The sequence below is a fragment of the Cotesia glomerata genome, linkage group LG10 (assembly GCF_020080835.1).
Source record: "Cotesia glomerata isolate CgM1 linkage group LG10, MPM_Cglom_v2.3, whole genome shotgun sequence".
NCBI classification, from domain to species: Eukaryota; Metazoa; Arthropoda; class Insecta; order Hymenoptera; family Braconidae; genus Cotesia; species Cotesia glomerata.
In genome coordinates this window covers 6,414,961-6,429,554 of record NC_058167.1, presented here as the reverse complement: position 1 = coordinate 6,429,554, position 14,594 = coordinate 6,414,961, and the positions used below count along the sequence as shown (strand labels likewise).

At 36.4% G+C, this 14,594-nt stretch overlaps 2 protein-coding genes across 3 annotated transcripts in view; both read left to right on the top strand.

Annotated features, from left to right (window-relative positions):
* Window positions 1–14,594, top strand: part of LOC123272575 (rap1 GTPase-activating protein 1-like) — a 211,631-nt gene that overhangs the window by 89,194 nt on the left and 107,843 nt on the right. The window lies entirely within an intron of this gene.
* Window positions 5,845–8,285, top strand: LOC123272588. Its single transcript, XM_044739490.1, has 3 exons — window positions 5,845–5,910; window positions 6,469–6,713; window positions 6,792–8,285. The coding sequence occupies exon 3, from the start codon at window positions 6,884–6,886 to the stop codon at window positions 8,273–8,275; it is 1,392 nt and encodes a 463-aa protein (XP_044595425.1). The 5' UTR covers window positions 5,845–5,910; window positions 6,469–6,713; window positions 6,792–6,883; the 3' UTR covers window positions 8,276–8,285.

Genomic DNA, 14,594 nt, shown 5'->3' with positions numbered 1-14,594 from the left:
AGGTTGAGAGCTGATTAGTTTTTGGAATCGATCAGTAGAGCCGTTTAAAAGATATTCCAAAAAAAACCACTTCTGAAAAAATTTTTTTTTAGATTTATCCAAATTTCTCAAAATCTATCGGTCCGAATCGGTTCAAATTTTCAGGAAATCTAAGTTTGGCGAAGCCCTTTCGAATGGCACCAACCGCGATGAAATCGGTTAAACCGTTCAAAAGTTATAAGAGGTCTACACACACACACACACACACACACACACACACACACACACACACACACACACACACAGAGGAGAAACCCTGCGGCAGAGGAGAAACTGCTACCAGGCGCGTCTCCCCGTAGCGGATGGGAGAACGCTCGCAGTCCTTGGATGACACTAGGTCTCTTAGTTGATGAGGTACAGAGGGTAGGAGCCAAATAAAATACGCTCCCGTGGACAAAACTCCCCCCCCCCTCCTTTAATAGGTTGGTCACACTAACTGACCTAGCAAGACGATCGTTCCCTGCTGTAACTCACTGGGAGTGTCCGAAACCCGTGTCGATTATTTCCGACGATGTAGGCTACGGCTGATGTGAGCTTGCTCTGCCGAGGTGTAAGTTGCAGTAGCGGATCAGGAGCCAGCCACTTCGGGCTTTGATCAGGAAGTACGCAGTGAGTGTTAGAGATCAGAATCTTCACCGCCCCGAGCGAGTCTAGTCTGTCCATGTATTCCGGGACTGGCTAAGTGTCGGCTAGGCCTCAGGGAACTGGGGTAGGATTACTATCTCCGAGGGTACACCCGTTCCTAGTTATGACAACCCACTCCACTCCGTACGATACGCTGGTAAATCAAAAAGTATGAGTAATTTACAGGAAACAAACAAGAGTGGAAACAGGCTTCATGCCCAACAAGCAGCGATTAAAGCAAGCGCTGAAATGAAGAGAACGCAAGCGCTGGAGCGCCTTGAAAAGCTGACTATTGAGCTGCAAGAGTTTGTCCAAACTAAGGTCAATATCCACAAGGAGATAAAGACCAAGACAACCAGTGTAGTCAATGCTCTTGGAAGATTCAAGAAACTGGACGAGGAATGGCAGTCATCACGACGACGCATTCAAACTGAAGCTGAGACGGAAGAAGCAATGGACACTCGAGCCGACGGTGACGGCGAATCTGCTGCTGAGGACAAGGGTGAAACTGACACAAGACCTGGAAAGAGAAAGGACCGAAATTCGCCAGAACCAACCGACAAAGTCACAAAGAAGAAGAACTTGAAAAAAAGCCCTCCCCAACGACTGGCAGGGCAGGGCGACGAACCTAAGAAGGCGACTGATTGGGAAAAAGTACAGTCTAAGAAAGAGAAGAGGAAGCTAGCTAGAGAGCAACTCTCAAAGCAGCCGCCGAAGGAGCCCAGGCCAGAGCCTAAGCGGAAAAAACCACGCAAATGGATCAGACCCGACGCACTGATCATCCGCCCGGCCGAGAAAACAAAGTATGCCGAGATTCTGCGTCGCATAAAGCAGGAAGGCATATCAAGCTATCAGTGACAGAGCCCATCTTGGACGGTCATTATTATTGATTTCTTGGAATCTAAACAAGCAAAAATATTCTAAATAGAGCAACTAATTAGCAACAAAAAAGCAACAAATTCAGCACCACAAATAAATTTTGTTGCTTGAATAATAAGTCAATGCCTGATGGATGTGTCCATGCTAGCTTGATAGACCTAAAGCAAGACGTCCCAGATGAGCAGGTTCGTTCAACGGTAGATAAGATCAACAAGACCAGAAGTGGGGACTTGTTGATTACGATTTCGAGGAAGAGCACTGACAAAGGCCAAGGTCTGCAAAAGACGATCGCGGACATCCTTAAGGAGGAGGCCAAAGTGATTTGCAAAGGGCCACAGGAGACCATCGAGATCCGAGATGTCGATGACGACACGACGAAAGAGCATATTCAGACCGCTCTAAAGAGGGAAGCTGGAGAAAGTTGTGAAAGCCCACTAGAGGCAATCAAAATCCGTAAAGCCTTTAGGGGTACGCAGACAGCCACAGTGTTACTACCAGCAGCTGCAGCACAAAAGTTACTGGAGGGAAACTGCAAAATAAGGATCGGCTGGGTCAATTGCCGAATGAGAGCAACGAAGAGACCCATACAATGCTTCAAATGCTGGCACTTTGGGCACTTCGGATCTCAGTGCAAAAGCGAAGTCAACCGGTCTAAGCACTGCATAAAGTGCGGAAAAGAAGGACACAAAATTGCTGATTGTAAAAATCCAGCTAAATGTGCACTGTGTGTTGAACAGTACGGCGTAGAAAAGGCGGCTCACCATGCAGGCACGAACAGATGCCCCGTCTTCCAAGAAGCGCTCCAGAAGATAACGAAGCCAAGAACATGAAGATATTGCAGGTCAACCTCAATCATTGTGAGGCTGCTCATGAGGCTGCGCATGACCTGCTCATGAGGCTGCGCATGACCTGCTCATGCAAACTGTGCGCGAATTAGAGGTAGACGTAGCACTTATAAGTGAGCCTTATAGACACCTGAGTAACCAACCCTGGGAATCCGACAGCACTAACAAAGCCGTCATCTGGTCCTGCGGTAAATGTCCTTTTCAGAGAACAGTCAACAATAAAGAAGCCGGCTTCGTAGCAGCATGGGTAGATGGCATCCGCTTCTACAGTTGCTATGCACCACCTAGTCTCTCTAATGAACAGTTTGAAGACTTCCTTGATCGGCTAACTGAGGACGCAATAAAACACTTTCCCGTGGCAATAGCTGGTGACTTTAATTCCTGGGCAGCAGACTGGGGCAGCAAGTTCACTAATACACGTGGAAAAGCACTTCTCGAGGCAATGGCCACACTAGACGTGATCCTTCTTAACACCGGTGACACGCCAACGTATACTAAGGGAGAGGCAAACTCAATTGTCGACCTTACATTTGACAGCAGTTGCTTAGCTCGAAGAGGTTTTTCTTGGAAAGTATTGAACATCTACACAGCCAGTGACCATAGTGCGATACTATAGGAAGTATCAATTGGCCAGAATCTAATAAGAGTCAACAGGAACGCCAGCGCGGTTGGGTGGACAGTTAAATTTCTCGACCTCACTGCTTTAGTAGTAGCCCTAGAGTGCGATCTGATCATCGTAGAAACTGCTGAAGAGAAGACCAAGGACCTAATGAGAAGAGTCACCCAGGCTTGCGACGCCAGTATGTCTCGGAAACGTGGCATGAATTCAAGACCTTCGGTGCACTGGTGGAACAATGACATTAGCATTCTACGTTCAGAGTGTCTTAAAAAAAGAAGAAAGTCTCAGCGTGGCTACAGACGACCTAACTCCGCAGAGCTGTTGGCAGAGTATAAAAAGGCCCGTCGAGAACTAAACAGAGCCATTAAAGAAAGCAAAAGACGCTGCTGGAAGAAACTGGTCGCAGAAGTAGAGAAAGATCCATGGGGCAGACCGTATAAGGTGGTTATGACCCACCTGAAATGCCAGCCAATGCTATCACCTACGTGTCCACAGCTCCTAGAGAAGACTGTTACTGCGCTGTTTCCCCAACAGCCGGTATTCACCTACAAGTTGGAGCAGCTCAACCCTGAAGACATCCCAACTATCACGTTGGACGAGTTGATAGAGGCAGGCAATCGAGTAGGGAATAATAAGGCGCCGGGATTGGACGGAATCCCTAATATTGCCCTGAAATCAATCCTTAGGGCAGCACCGGCATTATTCCTGCACGTTTACGATACATGCCTGAAGGAAGGGACTTTTCCCCAGAAGTGGAAACAGCAACGGCTAGTGCTACTTCCGAAGGGAAAAAAGCCGCCGGAAGAACCGTCATCCTATCGACCACTCTGCATGTTAGACACGGCCGACAAGATATTCGAGCGCATAATTCATCAGAGAATAGAGGCTGTAGTCGATCCACTTCTGACAGAGAACCAGTTTGGTTTCCGAAAAGGACGGTCAACTCTGGATGCAATCAAATTGGTTGTTGATACAGCCAAGGATGCAATCGCCGGAACGAGATGGAAGGGTGGAAAGAAGAAATACTGCTTGGTGGCTGCTTTGGACATCAAGAATGCCTTCAACTCCGCTAACTAGGACTGCGTTATGCGGGCTCTAGAAGAAAAAAACGTACCAGGATACCTTCGCAGAATGGTAGCGAGCTACTTCACGAATAGAGTTCTGAAATATGACACGAAGAACGGTACGGAAGTGTACGAAATCTCCGGAGGAGTGCCACAGAGATCAGTTTTAGGTCCTCTGCTATGGAACATCATGTATGATGGCCTCCTGAGAATAGCATTGCCCACGGGAGTCAAACTTGTAGCACATGCGGATGACATAGCTGTCGTGATCGTCGCAAAGCACCTCGAAGAGATAGAAATGGCATTTGATATTACATTCAGACGAGTCAATTTGTGGATGGACATGATGAACTTGCAGCTAGCCAAGCATAAAACCGAGGCAGTGCTCATCACTCGTAGAAAAACGGTAGAAACCATCAAGTTGAGAGTCGGAGAACAAGAAATAACATCACAACCATTTATCCGTTATCTGGGAGTGATGCTGGATGCCCGACTCAACTTCAAGCAGCAGGTGGAATACGTCAGTGCCAATGCGTCAGTAGTGAGGGCTAGTCTCGCACGGCTGATGCCTAACATCGGAGGCCCAATGCAGAGCAGGAGGCTACTATTGTCATCAGTAGTCACATTAGTGCTCACTTACGGAATATCCATTTGAGCTGATGCACTGGAAACCCAGAAATCATGGAGAAAAGCTGGACCAGTATATCTACTGAGTGCCCTACGAGTAGCTAGTGCCTTCCGCACTATATCAGAAGAAGCAGTGTGCGTCATTGCCGGAACCCTGCCTTTTAGAGTTCTAGCAGAGGAAAGACGAGCCCTTTACCAACGAAAAAGGTCAACTGCACTGAGCCCTGAAGAACTTAGAATTGAAGAACGGCAGAGCAGCATAGGCCGATGGCAATTACAATGGGATGCTGCAGAGAAGGGTAGGTGGACGCACCGCCTCATACCTCGGATCGCAATTTGGCTTAACCGGAATCACGGCGAGGTCAATTACTATCTTACGCAGATGACTCTTCGGAGTGCCCGTCCTGCCCAGGAGTTGCTGAAGATGCGGAGCACGTCTTCTTTGTATGTCCTCGTTTCGATCCATAGCGTAAAGAGTTGGAGAGGATCCTGAACCAGAGAATGCAACCAGATTCACTAGTGGAAGCAATGTTGTCATCAGAAGCTGCCTGGAACGCTACCAACACGTTTGCAACAGAAGTCCTCAAAGACTTGCGTTCCACCGAAAGAAGAAGAGCAAATATCAGAAGATAGAAGGAAGGTAGTTAACACCTCAGCCACTAGAAAGAAGAGCAGTAGCTAGTTCCTCCCCTCACGAAGTAATGCCTGACGGTGGTTCCCATGAGGGATTAGAGGAAAGAAGAAAAGGGGTTTAGGGTTTAGTGAGTAGGGGCGTTAGCGTTGAGTTTTAGTATGACGCTGCGTCGAGTCTTCACATATCCAGGGGAAACAGCTATTCCTGGAATCCGCAAAAAGGATTCCCCCCTCTGAAAAACACACACACACACACACACACACACACACACACACACACACACACACACACACACACACACACACACACACACACACACACACACACACATAGTGACACCCTCGCGGGGATAGTCAGGGAAGCTTCCTAGGACCTCAAAACGTCGAGATCTGATGAAAACTCGATTTTTGAAAAACGGGGTAAAACCAATAACTTCCCGATTTTTGAAAATTTTCAATTTTCTTAGCAGGAAGTTAAAAATTATTGAACTGACGAATTACTTGATTCAAGAATTTTTCGTCTTGGTCATGTTAATTTTTTTCCAATGAATCAATTAGGACAATCTTTATCTTCTGCATGGTAAGAAATATTTTGCGATTATCGCTATGTGAGTATGCAGGGAAAGAAAATTATACGAAAAATTACGATATGAGTAACGTAATCTAGGACCCGTCTTTAAATATCCAAACTTATATAATATTTAAATTTTAGAACTTACTATGTACGTATGAATTTTTACGATATTTCATAATAAATATACTATATAGTACATGCACTACATAGATACTCATATCGTAATTTTTCGTATATTCTCTTTCCGTATGGTTTTGAATGCTATACTGTACGGTATCCAAAATTTTTATTCGTTATCGTTGTAATGCATAGGTAACACAGGTCAACAAAAAAAATATTTTTTTTGGGTTTCTGTTCTCTTGCTTAAATTCTGATTCTAGATACTGAAAAACACTTAAATATTCATATTTAGTTCATAAAGTTTGCTTTGATCTGATTTATGACGATAAGTATGATTTAATTCATTTCATGAACAAAAGATGGCAGCACTTTGATTAACCCGAAAGTAAACTGTATTATTATTTGTAAGAGGCACAGTAGTGAATGTTAACTTATTTATTACAGCTGTAACAACTATATTTGTGTATGACTCAGTTGGAAAATGGCATCAAAACAGTGTAAAAATGATGTTGATTCATTTTGTTTTATTTGCGGTGAATTTATTAAAGTTAGAAGTAAAAAATTCGCTTTATTAACAAATTTAAAACTTTGCGAAGCCTATGAAGCCTATTTTAACCTGAAAATCAGTAATCAAAATGAAAATTGGGTGCCTCACTTCGCCTGCGTTAGTTGTAAAAATACTTTAGAAGGTAAAAAATCAAAATTTAAGATTTTTAAAATTGTCGAGCAAATTTTAATTACACCCGTTGTAATTTTGTTATTTCTAGCTTGGTATCGAGGAGAAAATCGACACCTGAAGTTTGCGATGCCAAGGATTTGAAGGGAACCTAGTGATCACGTCCATGACTGTTATTTTTGTATGGTGAATCCAAGTAAGCGTCGATCTGGTAAAAATGCAGAAAAGATTTTTTATCCTGATCTTCCTTCAACATCATCTCCGATACCTCACGACGAAAATTTGCCTGTGCCGGCACGTTCAGGATTAGATAGCTTTGAAGTTCAAGCGTCACAAAGTTCAACAGGATCCAGTGCACCACTAACCAACACTGATGGTAGTGATTTCATGACAAAATCGCAAAGTTTTGGGCCACATTTTATTAGCTCAAGTGAATTTAATGATTTAGTACGAGACCTGAACTTATCCAAGAATAAAGCAGAGATTCTAGGTTCACGACTAAAGCAATGGAACTTGCTTGAAGATGGTGTAAAAATAACTGATCAAAGAGAGCGCCATAAAACTTTTTCATGTTTTTTTACAAAAGAAGCCGGTATTTGTTACTGCAACAACGTGACTGATTTGTTTAATGAAATCGGAATACCATTTGTAGCATCTGACTGGCGGCTTTTTATCGATAGCTCTTCAAAAAGCTTAAAAGCAGTTCTGCTCCACAATGGAAACGAATTGCCTAGTCTTCCTCTAGCACACTCTGTATTGTTAAAAGAAAGCTATGATAGTGTGAAAATCATACTAGAAAAATTAAAATACACAGAATACCAATGGCCAGTGATCGGTGATTTTAAAATGGTTGGTTTCTTGATGGGAATGCAAGGTGGATATACTAAATACCCATGTCACCTTTGTTTATGGGACAGCAGAGCTGACTCAGTTCATTATCAACAGCGTAAATGGCCTGATCGCGTCGAATTTCAGATTGGGAAACATAACGTAAAGTCGGAACCAATCGTAAAGCCTCAAAGTATATTAATGCCACCGTTACATATAAAATTAGGGCTAATGAAGCAATTCGTAAAAGCTCTGGATCCAAGCTCTAAAGCTTTCGAATATTTAAGGGGATTTTTTCCCAAATTATCTGAAGCTAAAGTTAAAGGAGGTATTTTCGTTGGACCGCAAATAAAACAAATAATGAAGAGTGATGACTTTACGAAGCTTCTCAATGCTCGTGAAAAACCAGCCTGGGAAAGTTTTAAAGCAGTAGTTGATGGATTTCTTGGGAATCATAGAGCTATTAACTATACAGAATTGATTGGAAAAATGCTTGAAAGCTTTAAAGTTATGGGCTGCAGAATGTCTCATAAACTTCATATGCTACATTCTCATCTGGACGAATTTAAAGACAACATGGGGGCCTACTCCGAGGAACAAGGAGAACGTTTTCACCAAGATGTGATGGACTTTGAACGGCGATATCAAGGGCAGTACAACGAGAATATGATGGGAGATTACATTTGGGGCTTAGTACGAGAGAGCTCATACGAGCATAAAAGAAATACGAAAAATATTCACTTTTAGACATTAATTTCTTGTTATTTTACATCTATATATCATTGTTTATCACAAATCTTGAATAAAAAAGATTCTTCTATCTAAAAAAATGTTTTCTAATTATAATTTACAGTGGAAGTGTAGAAAAAACATAAAAATCAATCATTTTCGCCGAAAAATTGAAAAATTGTCCTAGTTTCTACAAAAGCAAACTTTAATCGGAAAAAAAATTTTTTTCCTTATTTTTGTGGTAGGAGAAACCAAAATTTAACATGTAGAAGTTAGACCCAAAAATCGTGTTGACCGGTCAAATTATAATTTGACCATTACGGGAATAGTAACATCGGCTTAGTTATACGTGTGATTTTGATTATAAGCATACGAGTCAATGTCAGTATGGGTGTCTGGGCGATACTAGTTGGCAATATCCACAATACTTCTGACAGATAACCCTATATTATTATTTATAGTTATATTAGAGTAGCAACAAAATTTATTTCATAAAAAAAAGGTTGTGTTTAAATTATGTTACTTAACTCAACATATCATTGGTCTAAAATAAAAAAATAAATTAGAATAATGAGTAACTACATGTTGCTTATTGTTAATAATAATTAACTCTAAGGAGATCATTGATTATTAATGTTTACACTTTTTTATTATTTTATTTCTAACGTTTAAAAAACTTTAGACAAACAATATATATGCCACAAAGGAAATTACATGAAACATACACTTAAAATTTTCGAGTTTTTTCTGGATAATTAAAAAAATTTTTAGTTAAATTCTAAATTATTAATTGAAAATAATTTAAATTCATAATTTATCGGAAAATGTATCAAAATAATTTTTTCACTAATCAAATTTTCATCTAATCGATAATTTAAGATGTTTAATGATCAAAAAATAATTAAAAATGTTAATAGTTTACTTTTTACATTTTTGAAAAAATCAGAAATCGAAAAAATTAAATTTTAATAAATTATTAAAAAAATTAACAATTGATATAAAATTACAATCCTGGATTATTAATGTTCAATGAATTTTAATCATCACAATTTTCCTGATCACATGTCAAGTACGGGGCTCAAGATCATACTGTCTCGTCAACCCTACTTTACGCATATGTAAAAGACGCCAAGATTTCACTACCATACAGCATAGTGAATAGACCATACTTATGGGACTCGCTGCGATACTACTTAGAGATATTTCAGATGCTATTTTAGAATCTGTTTCTAGACCATATCAGTATAAAACAACTTTTTTCAATTAAGGTCCCTCAAAAACATTTAAAGTAAACTATTTGTAAAGTTAAAAAAAATCTTCAAGCAACTTCTAGAAATCAAAACATCAACTTGAAATTTTCAGAATATACATAACTTTCAATGTACCTAGTAAATATTGATTTGGCAAGAAGATAGATGAAAAAGGAATAAAAAGTTCAGTTTTTGACGATTTTAGTAGTTTTTATTTAAACTCGAGACCAAGAAATTCTTTAATCAAGCTGTTTTTTAGGACTCTTAAAACATGTTAAACTATCATATTCTAATGATAAATTAAAAAATATGGTCAGTTTTTCTACGCTTTCCTAGCAAATAGTGATACATGTTTAGAAGAACAGAATCTCAAGAATACACTCGCTTTTGTAGTTGACAATGATTATTGATAAATGTTTAAAGCAATTCTATAAATAACAAAGATAAAAAGATCACGGAGAAAAAAAGACAACGAGGAGAATATTAAAGTATAGTTTTAATGGCAATGACCGTTAGTAATTTGTACCCCTATCCTTTTAGCTGAGAGTTTTTTCATTCATATATGATGCAATATACAATAGAAAACATATAGTGTCCAGTGACCTGACATGCTCGCGAGTAAAAGTAATAATCTCGTGACACCCCTGACCGAGCATTGCAGATATATATATATATATATATATATGCCGGAGAATAAAGTACAGTGGAGTATTTTCTGACGAAGTGATGAGAATATTCTTTACGATATTTCTATTTTTAGTAATTTTAAGAAATGTACTGTTACTTTAATATTTTGTGAAATAAGGTTTACCGAAATTGTTTTATTGCGGTAGGCTTAGGCCTAGGTAGGCACATGGTTGTCAACGTAGTCGGGATCCCAGGACGATAGGGGTATCATAAAATCCGAACAAAAACAGTTTCACTGTAAAAAAAATCGCGCCAAGTCCACGTTCATAAGACTATTAAGAAAAAAAAATTTCTTATGTCTTTACAAAAAGATATAAAATAAAAAAATTAAAAAATCCAAGTAACCGATATGATTGTATTTGATTTTCGGAAATTAAAAAAAAATTTTATTGTAAATTTGAAAATTAAAAAAAAATTTTGGAACGTATTTAGTGTGCGTGGTTGCAAAATATTTTACTTTTAATGAAATTCGTAAAATCTATTTACTAGGACTTTAAAAAAATTGAAATACACAATGACGCACACCAAGTACGTTCCAAAATTTTTTTTTTAATTTTTAAATTTACAATAAAATTTTTTTTAATTTCCGAAAATCAAATACAATCATATCGGTTACTTGGATTTTTTAATTTTTTTATTTTATATCTTTTTGTAAAGAAATAAGAAATTTTTTTTTCTTAATAGTCTTATGAACGTGGACTTGGCGCGATTTTTTTTACAGTGAAACTGTTTTTGTTCGGATTTTAGTATTTTTTGTAATTATAATAAAAATTTACAATTGGTACCAATTTAAATCTCGCGTTGGCTGCATTTTTTATAGCAAACTATCCTCTTGAAGCTACAGTTTATGTAAAAACAATTCCAGCGCACCCTGGCGAATGTCGATGCAAGCTTTGAAATGTATTTTTTTAACTGTATTTTCCCATCTATTGGAAGATTACCATGCATTCTCGAATTATTTAGTCTGTGGCATGTCACTTTTTACATAGAAAAAAAGTCAGGATCGAAATTTTTGAGCTTGCTATAGTTTGTGCTGATAAAATTTAATAATTTCAAGTAGATTAATTATTATAATTGAATATAATTAATTAATATCAGTAAAATAAAGCATGAATTACTGTTATAATATAAAATTTAGGAACAAGAAGTACCGTAGAATTAAATAAAATTTTGCAACCTCAAAATACCGTTCTGCTTACAGTAAACATAGTCGGTAGTCTGGCGCTCCGTTTACAACGGATTTGAACGGAACTTGACGCCAGATTCTACCGAATCTGTGGATTAATAAGGAAAAGAGAAATATGCAGCAGGCAGACTATTTGAGAATAGTTTTGGAAAAGACAGTCTTGCTTTGAGATTGAGATCGAACGGACGTCCTGGTGATCGCGAATTCGTTATTTCCTAAGTCTCAGTCTGTTGCAAGATACTATTAATATTGTTTGTATTCTAAATTAAGTTAACCTTGTACGAGTTTATTTATTCATTCTTAATAATTGATCTTGTTGTAATCGCGAACATTAATTAATTGTATTAATAAAAATGAGTAAATCACAAGATGCTGAATCTCCAATAAAAGTCCCTGCCTCTCTGACATATATACATATATACATATATATATATATATATATATATATATATACATATATATATGCTCTATGTTGCTGCATATATATATATATATATATATATATATATATATATATATATATATATATATATATATATTCACAATAGAGAGACATTTTATACGACGCAGAAACAAAGTATAAAACGAAGAAGAAGATAATAGAACACTCCTTACAATGACCGCCTACGGGTGGAATCAAATGACCACGAAGACACCTGGGAATGCTCTTTATGGGCTTCGAGGTTGCTGTGATGGGACAGTCTACTTTTGTAAGAAATAATAGAGATACAATTAATTAAAAAAAATAAATAACAATAATTCACCAATTTATAACGCTAATTAAAAAAATTAATATAGATGTTATTCATAATAAAAATTTCATTTTATTTATTTCGACTATTGTAGATAAATCAAACAACATGTGTCATTATTATAAATGTCCGGGGGACAATCGTTATGGTAATTAACTTTCTTTTGAATGATTTTTATATTTAAGGAAGACCTCTTACGGACGCTCACTTCCTGTTTCCTGTAACTGACCATGATTATATTTATTCTTATATGGTTAAATACACGTAAAAAAAATAAATTAGAGGTACCCTCTGAAGCGTTATTTATGAGAATCTTTATCACTTATATTGAAAAATTTATGTCAACAACATACAAAAATAAAATTAAATTACTGGAGGCCCTTAATAATTGAGTAATTTTTATAAATTAAACAGACGAATAAAAACTAAGTTAACTTATTTAATACCTTTGAATGCAGAAGTGTGTACGGTATGTTACGTCAAAACTTAACATGAGTTTTTCTTTTTTAAATAAGTGTATCTTTTTAACCTACATCCAGTGAAATAATAACAACTGAAAAGAGAATAATCATAATAACAAGGAAATTGAAAATTTTAGTTAACATTTTTAACACATCGTATTAATTCATTGTTCATTTCTATTCTTATAATTGATTTAGTGATGATAAAATTAGGATTTTCGCTAAATAACTTTTTTATCCTAAAATATAGCAACATTCACTAACTATTTATAACTGATTCTCTCCCTGTAGATTCCTATGGCGGATGTGGAGGAATACATATCAGTTTCTATGTGAATCCTGCCGAAAACACTATGCGAATTCAGCTACATGAAAAAAAGAAAAAGGGAAAAATTAAATTATAATTTAATGTGGCGCTTCATATAAAAAACTGGAACAATTACAGTTTCAGATTGTAATTTTAATAGATTTTGTAAGAGTGACATTGTAAAACATAAATATTACAGTTAAAGCTGTAAGAATTAACATTGAAAGTTTAAATTTAAAAAATGTTATTTCGAACTACAATTTTTTTTATTTTAAATTTGAAGCGACACTTATTGCGATTTATAATGTCATTTTTCTCCTTTTCTTTTTCCCGTGTAGAAATCCCCAAGTCGAAATCTAGCTCATCATTAGAATATTCAGGTTCTTATTTCTTTTGTTATTCTTTGGGTAAATTAAAATTGAAAGCTTAGTGGTGCACACCTAATGACCTACCTTAATCTTAGCGCATCAATAGTTAAAAATTGTAAGTATCTAAAAAAATTCTTCAAAGCGTGCTTTTTCAAGATTTTTTAGATACAGATTATTTTAAAAGTTATTAAGCACATACCTCGATTATGATAGAGTTTTTTGCATTTGCTATTTTCAATATTTACTATTTTCAGACGAATCTCTTTTCGCACTGAACAAAATACTTCAAGACACCAGCATGGTGTTATTTTTCGATTGTTTCAACAAATGCTTTTTAGCTTTCTAAACATTATATACCCGTGAAAAAATTTTCTGATCAGACTATATCAGGCCTGATATAAACCGTCCATATCAGGCCTGATATGGAAATTGGCCATATCAGACTATATATGCCTTGATATAAGTATATCAGACTATGTACCCGCCCCGGTAAAAAAAATTATATATCATTATATTACATAATTATAAATGAAAAATGGCCCTATATAATTATGTATAATTAGGTATAATTATATATAATTATTTCCAAAGGAAAAAAAATCGGCGCGAGTAGGAATCGAACCGGGGACCTACCGCTTGAAAGACTAATTCACTACCCGTTTACCTAAGAGACTTACTTGGAGAACAAAGTTTATTATAACTACAAGTAATGCGAATCGTATACATGATCGATTCGTAGTGAAAAAAATTTTTTATCTAATTTATTAATTATTAACTGTCAATATTTATATATAATAATGGTATCTATATGTAGATTTATGAAATTATCTATCTATACATGAAATCGCAAAAATGATTCTACGATATATTGTTAAGGTACTTTAGAATTTATAATTTCTTTGAAATTAAAAAAATAATCGAGGCAAAATCAGAATTGAAAGCTTAAATTTTGATGGAATTATTTGTTTAGTATATGGAACTATATATTGCTAGAGGGCCTGGCTAACAATTTTTGAACTTGACAAAACTAATAATTTTTGTGAAATTAAATTTTTTTTTTAAGTTCCTATTATTTCATCCGAAAAATACTATATATTAAAAGATTGTTAATCATTGGAGTAACAGACTCTTAGATAGAAAAAGAGAATGTTTTATGGTAATCACAAAATACCCACTGGAGTAAAAAAAATTATATAGAATTCTATGATTCATATATAATTGTATATAAATTATATATACATCTATATAATTATAAATGAATTACATATGCTTCTATATAATTAGATATGAATCATATATAATGATATATAGTTTTTTTTACACGGG